Below are 8,214 nucleotides of genomic sequence, written 5' to 3'. Positions count from 1 at the left end.
TGAAGGTGCCTGGGCTCCCTTACAGGGGACCCTGAGGCCTGCCCGGTAGGCAGGCACTCACTGCTCTGGGTGGGTAGCCTTAGAGTAAGAGCTTAAAACTCGTTTTGATGCTTTTTTAGACAGTAGTTACTATTCTCCAGGAGAATTTTAGGCATATGTTTTAAAATTCAAATTATATTTTGCAATTTTACTATTATAGTCATATTAATCATTTTCAAACAAAACAGTGCTTCCTTAATATATATTTCAAATATTATTTTCTCTGTTGATAAACATGGGTATTATTTTAGTTTGTTTTAGAAATATCAGTCTTTGAATATCCATCTTCAGACAGGTACCAAGCTAAGTGGAGTTTTGAGGTCAGCATAGTTCCTTTTATACATCAAAGACAGTGGTTTGGAACGATAGAACTAAGAGAAACCTTAGAAGATAGTCAACTTGTCTCTTAGATGAGGATCCTGAGGCTAGTACAGATATAACTAACTTGTCAAACAGTCTAAGACCTGGTATCTAAATTCAGAGACTTATCTCTGCAATTGTCCTTACTTGGAACCCCAGCTTTTGGGGCACATTGGAATTTTGTGACAAAGATTTGAATGGAGGCTGCTATTTAATTAGATTGCTTACAAGTGTGTACTATAATTAACTGGAAATACAACGGGGGGAGGGAATCTTGTGGAAATACTTTTGTGACCTTCTGCAGATGACAGGAGGGTCCTCACTTGGATTTGGAGGATGTCAGAGAGCCATTGCTTCCCAAATGTAGATGGCAATGTACAACTAACTAGAAGGCACAACAGAAAAGAGCATTAGCTAGAAGTGGTTAATAAAATGAATTACTTTTTTTTTTTTTTTTTTTGATTTTTCGAGACAGGGTTTCTCCGTAGCTAGTTCCTGTCCTGGAACTAGCTCTTGTAGAACAGGCTGGCCTCAAACTCACAGAGATCCACCTGCCTCTGCCTCCCGGGTGCTGGGATTAAAGGCGTGCGCCACCACTGCCCATGAATTCCTTTCTAAAACAGGGAAATGTTCTCTTTTCAGCTCCAGCACCGACAACAGCAGTGCCCTACATGTCAATAAAATGTGTGGATGTCCGTAAGAACCACCATAAGACAAGATGGCTAGTGCCTTGGGGACCCAACAAGTGTGAAAAGATCCGCGACATTGAGGAAGCAATTCCAAGGGAAATTGAAGCCAATGACATTGTGTTTTCTGTACACATTCCCCTCCCTTCTATGGAGATGAGCCCATGGTTCCAGTTTATGCTGTTTATCATGCAGCTAGACATTGCTTTCAAGTTGAACAACCAAATCAGTAAGTACCCTAACTGCTTTGGTCACCTGTGGGAATTTTCTTTCTAGGAGTGTGAATGATGATGACAACTCAGTTATTAGCTGTTTGCTGCTTTCTGTGCACTTTCTGAGCCCTTCATCTGAATCAATTCATTTAATCTTCCAAATCCCTTGATACAAATATCTGGATTACTTCATTTTACATGTAGATCACTTGGGTTCTGGTGAGATTGCCCACAGTCAGACCTCTTGATCCTTTTCATTGTCTCCTGTGTTCATGTTTATGCCCAGATAAGTTAGTATAATAGAATGCTTATGAGAATTGGCCTAAGAGTTCTCCTCAGATAGATTTAAATCCCTGATTTAAAAACTTATATGTATACACATGCAAAGTTGCTTGTGTGGAGGTTAGAGAACAGTTATTAAGTGATAGTTCTTCCCGTCCTCTGTGAGATTCTGGGGATAGAACTCAGGTTATCAGGCTTATGCAGTATCTTAGTTTACAATTCTATTGCTGTGAAGAGATACCATGACTAAGGCAACTCTTATAACAAAAACAGAAGACATTTAAATTGGGCATGGTAGCATAAGGCTTTAATTCCAGCATCTGCGAAGCAAAGGCCAGCCTGGTTTACAGAATGAATTCCTGGACAGCCAAGGCTATACAGAGAAACCCTGTTTCAAAAAACATGTTTAATTTAGGTTTTAGAAAATTAGTCCATGATCATCATGATGGGAAGCAGACAGAAATGGGGCCAGAGCAATAGCTGAGAGCTCATATCCATCCTGATCTGTCATTGGCAGGCAGATAGAGAGACAGTAACTTGGCATGAATCCCATCTCTAGGGACATACCTCCTTCAACAAAGTTACATCTAGTGCAACAAAGCCACACCTCATAATTCATTTCAAACAGTTCCACTAACTGAGGACCAAGTGTTCAAACATGCGAGCCTATGTTGGCAATTCTCATTCAAACTATCACATGCAGCAATTACTTCTGCCTGATGAGTCATTGAACTGCCCTCCGGCACCATTTATTAAAAGTTCTACAATGTTAAATAACTTATAAAACATCTCTGAACCACTTTTTATGTGCAACATTTGAATAAAAATATCTAATTAATCAAACAATTTTGAAGAATAAGCAATTTTATTTCAAAATATAAAAATTAAAGTCTTATTCTTGAAATTCAGCTCATTTTACTTCTTTTTTCCCCTACATCTTGGCTAGTGAAATTAAGTTCTTACAAAATAATTTTATTTTAATCTTAGTCATGTCCCTATGTGAAACATCCTTAATGACCAACAAATTAGGCTTTACAATTCAGAATTCTCAGAATTCTCTCCATTGGGTTTGAAAGGTTTTTTGCAGCTCCCTTCCTTTTTTTTTTTTTGTTTGTTTGTTTGTTTTAAGACAGCATTTCTTTGTGTAACCTTGGATGTTCCGAAATTATCTCTGTAAACCAGGCTAGCCTAGAACTCACAGAGGTCTACCTGCCTATGCCTTCTGAGTGCTGGGATTAAAGGCATGCACCTCCACCCAGTACAGCCTTATTTCTTAGAGCTGACATGTATATATTTCCACATTCTCAAACAATTTCATACTCTGAACACATCCAGATACAGCTTCCATTAACATTCTTGCTCATGCTGATGTTCTTTTATTTTTTATTTTTAAGTGTTAGCAATAGAACCCTGGGCCTCATGCATACTGGACACATGGTCTTAAATGAACCATAACTTAAGTCCCATCTCCTCTTGTTTTCCCATTCTCGTTTTTTCACATAAAGCAAAGTCTTCTTATTGAAAACCTAGTCATTCTTCAAGAAATTCCAGTTGTTACATGGCCTTAGTGCCTTCCCAGATGTTTTCTCATTTCTTTCATAAATGAACTCCATTGTTGGCTAAGCAATGTCTACTTTTACAACATAGCACAACTGAATTATTTTTTATATGTTTCCTTGGTAGATCAACTCCCTGTTTGTGATCATGTTTATATTTTTTTGGCTGTAACTATGTGTGTAGAAAGCTATGAATGAAAATGTCTCTTGGATCAGATCATTTTCCTACAAATAAAGGATACCAAGCAACCAATGGAGGTGTTTAGCACTTTTCTATTCGAAGACAGTACTTTTGCTATTCAAAGAAACATTTTAATAACCCATGGCACTAATTCTGGTAACAACTGCTTAAATATTGCATGCATGGTTAAATTAATGGTTGAGATGTTTACAACTGACTGAAAGGTGATGCTTTGCTAGGAATAACAACTTGTTGCCATAGCAATTATTGTTTGGTGCAATGCTTAGGCTTTTAAAGCTTATATTGTTTATTAGGATGAGAGAAAAACTAGATCGTTTGATACTCTGACTTTTGTGTTGTGTAAAATGCCTGGCCAATAATTGATTTCATTTTCAGCATTAAAGTTATTTAATAAAATAAATCACAGCTTCTGGTAAGTTTATGTGAAAGTTTGGAAGTTGACAATCCATTCCTAAATTTTATTCCATTCAATTTATAAAAGGTTGTCAAGTAAACACATGAATACAATTGCCTCAGCCTGTATAGCATTACCTTCATGTGTAAGATCTCAGGGCCGATCACTTTGTATTGGATAACCAATCGAAGTGATTATCCCTGGGGAAGATCATTTCTCCCAGTCTCAGCATTCCCCAGTTACCTATAGTTCTTTATCTAGCATTGAGACCCCATGATGTCTTCCTTTTCTATTTTACTGTGTTCATTGGTGCCTTCATTGTTCAGATTTCATTTAGGCAGTCATGTTGGTGATACTTCATGGGTATAGCCTTTTTGATTACTAGGAGATACAATTTCACAGAAAAATCCTATTCCTCTGAGTCTTTCATTCTTTCTATCCCTTCTTCTGCAATTAGGTTGTAGATGTATCAGTCAGGACTGGGAACCATATGATCTTTTGCAATCTACATTTTGATCAGTTGTAGTTTTCTGTAATATTCTTAATCTGTTGCAATGAAAAGTTTCTGTGATGAAGGGTGTTGTGGTTTGAATAGGTGTGGCCCCCATAGACTCATGTATTTGAATGTTTGGTCTGTAGGAAATGATATTACTAGGAGATGTGTTCTTGTTGGAGTAGACGTGGCCTTGATGAAGGAAATGTATTTCAGTCTACTGCCTATGAATCAAGATGTAGAACTCTCAGCTTTCCCCCCAGCACTGAATGTATGCTGCCATTGTTCTTGCCATGATAATAATGGTCTAAACTTCTGAAACTAAACCAGCCCAAATGGCATGTTTTCCTTTATAAGAGTTGCTTTGTTCATGGTGTCTCTTCACAGCAATAAAATCCTAATTAAGATAAAAGTTGTTATCATGGACTGGGGTATTGCTATGATAGGACTGAACATGCTTTTGTTTCGAGGAATGTGGACTTTGGGAGTTGGCCTTAAATGAGGTTTAATGGGCCATACTAGTAGGAACATGGAAGACAGTGTGCTGAGGATGATTTGAGCTATGGGGGCCTGGCTCAAGAGGTTTCAAAGGAGAAGAATATTAACATGTGAGCTAGAGATCATTCTTGTCATATTTTGGTAAGGAATGTGGTTATTTTTTACTCTTTGTCTAACGAGTCTGTCTTTGTCTAAGGAGGTTAAAGTGAAGAGATTTAGGTCAATTCTGTGGGCAGAAGAAATCTCAAAATGACCTAGTATAGACTCTGTTGTATAGTTATTAGTGATCCCTCCAATGAAGATCTATAATGAAAAAGAGCAAGCTACGAAAGCAGAAATGCAAACTATACAGTTTGAGGAAAAAAGAGGTACCAAGAAGTAGAATGGAGATAAATCCTGTGTTCAAGGAGATAAACAAATTAAGAAATGGAAGAAAGGGAGTGGTAACTTGGGACCTCACAAGTTAAGCTTCCAACTTGTAAAAGAATTAAAGAACAGCTTAGGCCCTGTTGTGGGGTGATCTTTCTGTATACTGTGAATAAGTATTGTTCTCATTGGTTGATAAATAAAGCTGTGTTTGCCTATGGAAAGGCAGGATAGAGTTAGGTGGGAAATTCAAGCAGAGATATAGGAAAAGAAGAATGGAGTCTAGCAGTTGCCAGCCAGGCACCAAGTAACCAAGACATGTACAAAATGAGGTAACAGCCACGAACCACATGGCAAAGCATAGATTTAAAAATATGGGTTAATTTAATTGTAATAGTTAGGTAATAATAAGCCTGAGTCATCTGGCCAAACATTTATAAGTAATATTAGGTCTCTGAGTGATTATTTGAGAGTTGACAGGCTGGAGAGAAACCTCCAATTACAAATAGCATAGCAAAGTGAGGATCTTTTTTTTAATATTTATTTATTAATTATGTGTACAGCATTTCTTCCATGTGTGCCCGCAAGCCAGAAAGGGGAGCCAGGTCTCATTATAGATGGCTGTGAGGCACCATGTGGTTGCTGGGAATTGAACTCAGAACCTCTGGAAGAGCAGTCAGTGCTCTTAACCACTGAGCCATCTCTCCAGCCCTCAAAGTGAGGATCTTGAATTTCCAAAGGACCTGGGAAAACTTTAAAAAAGGAGCCAGCTCCTTTAAGAGTTTCTGCAGGACACTGAGCCCTTGAAGAGCTAGGATGTTAAACTAAGTAAAAATGCCTGCCACAGTACAAGTATCAGCATTCTAGAGTCCTAGGAAAGGTTTAATGCAGTTCTTATTTATGAGCTTTAGGCTAGATTTTACAGCCCAAGAAGTTGGGAGAACAAGTCACCAAAGCCTCAGGCAGAGGTCCACACTGCTTAGCAGTTTAAGGATTTTTTTCACACAGTCAACAAAGGCTAAAAGATACAGGTAAAAGAGGTCCAGATTGAAAACACTCTAAACACTTTCCAGTGTGTTTTCTAATGTGCATAGGCTTAAGAAAGAAAGGGCATCAACAGTTATACAAAGGAATACATAGTTAAAAAATAATCTAATAAAGTCTTTAAAGAGAGAAATAAAATAATAAAGATTACATAATAAGCTGTGTAAAGATGGAAAAATTTGGATTTTGTATATTTTTGTGTTAATTTTGAATTTTTTGGTGACTGATGGGCAAGAGACAGCTGCTGGGAGACATGGGTTTGAAAGACTGATAAAATATATCAATATAAATATTTTTAAAACACCTTAACTTTAAAACAGAAATCAAAAAAATAAATTTGTAAAATGGAACTTAAAAGATTCATTGCTTTGGAGAAGTAGTTTTGCTTTTGTTTCCACAGAAAACCAGAGGCTATGAATTCATTTCCAGGTTAAGATGGATCAGGTTTGATAAAGGGAGACCTCCTGAACTTTGACAGATGATATCTATCAACAAATGTTGTAATTTGTCTTTCAAGGACTTGGCCATTAACTCAAATTTCCTCAGGGTCCTTATATGATTAACAGCATCCACCAATCAACAGGAAGTAGTCTAGAGAACTACACTGAAATTCCCAAAATATTGTTTTTAAATGCTTGTTTTTATTTAAAGGGGGTTGATTATAAATTGTTATTGATCATAGTCATTCTCTTTCTAAAGGAAGAAAGGGAGATATTATGTAGAAATTATAAGAGGAAAATGAATCAACTTTTATTTAAAAAACAGCTGTTAATCTCAAAATATTTTACTCTTGTATGAATTTTAGTTTGTTGATGCAAATTTAAGATCAATTTTGTTATACTGTATGTATATTTCTACTCTTGTTTAAGGTGTTATGTTTATGCAGCTCATTTAAAAATATAATATATAATTTAAAAATCCAAATTAATGGTCTTCTATAATAGTCAAACTTGTAGCCATATTAGTTTTTTTAGGTATACAAAGATATATTTCATATTTCAATTACATAGGTTATCTTCAAACACCTCAAAGACCTATGGAATATGGCATTTAAAATGTTTTAAGAACTTAGACTTTTCTTGACAGTGAGACATGTCTGCTCCTGGCAGCACCAATTACTTTAAAGAAGATGATGGTCATTGAAGAAACTTATTTTGGAGTTTGTTTTCAATGTGGCAAAACTAGCCATTTGGGCAAAAAACTGCTCTTGCCTAGACTGCTTGACATGTAGGACCCACAGAAAAATAATCTCTAAACTTTGCCAAAACAAGGTAGGATGGTCCTTCAATTTCATGATTCACAGAAGAAACTGGCAGAAATTCTGCAGGACACAGAGAAAAGTGACTGATGAACTTTGCCAATATAAGTAGGACAGTCCTTTAAATACTCTAGGCTTGTTAGCTGAAGATGAATGTCCCAGCATTACAGAAGAATTTTGGGTGACTGTCTAGGCAGTCAGATATCTGTGTCATTTCTAGAGTTTTGGAAGTTGCTTATAATGTGCTTCTTGTTTATTCAGGTAATATCTTTCTGGGATCTTTGATGGAGTTGAAGACTAGATTGTTGTAATTATAGTTTTCTTTAGTTATGATAAAAGATAAGTTAGATACGAAACTTTAGGCATGCAAAGGTAGAATAAATGATATTTTCTTTAATTTTTCCAAGTACAAATAGACTAGATATTGTAACTATAATTCTGTCCTAATAACTCTTTTGTTATATGTAATTTTACTATGTCAAAGTAAAAACTTTCCTTTTTGATTATATAGAAAGAGGGAAATGCTCTGGAATATACAGGCATATCTCTGTGATTTCAAAACCAGCTTTGTCTATAGAGCCAGTTCCAGGACAGCCAGGACTAATGAACAGAGAAACCTTGTCTCAAAAAACCACCCCCTAAAAAACAAACAAAGGAGCAAGCAAAACCAAAAAAGTTCTTTAGGGACAAGAGAAATGACTCAGTGGTTAAGAGTACTGGCTGCTCTTCTAGAGGATCTGGGTTCAATTCTCAGAACCCACATGGCAGCTCACAGTTGTCTGTGACTCAGGTTTCAGGGGACCTGACACCCACAGCCAAAAAAA

At 36.6% G+C, this 8,214-nt stretch overlaps 1 protein-coding gene across 1 annotated transcript in view; it reads left to right on the top strand.

Annotated features, from left to right (window-relative positions):
• Positions 1 to 8,214, top strand: part of Wls (wntless Wnt ligand secretion mediator) — a 97,612-nt gene that overhangs the window by 41,625 nt on the left and 47,773 nt on the right. Inside the window, exon 2 of the mRNA XM_005357440.2 lies at positions 1,042 to 1,314. Coding sequence (XP_005357497.1) covers positions 1,042 to 1,314 — 273 coding nt within the window. The remainder of the gene's footprint in view (positions 1 to 1,041; positions 1,315 to 8,214) is intronic.

Source organism: Microtus ochrogaster, chromosome 21 (assembly GCF_000317375.1).
Source record: "Microtus ochrogaster isolate Prairie Vole_2 chromosome 21, MicOch1.0, whole genome shotgun sequence".
NCBI classification, from domain to species: Eukaryota; Metazoa; Chordata; class Mammalia; order Rodentia; family Cricetidae; genus Microtus; species Microtus ochrogaster.
Note: the sequence above shows the minus strand (reverse complement) of the source record. Positions and strands in the feature narration are given on the sequence as shown.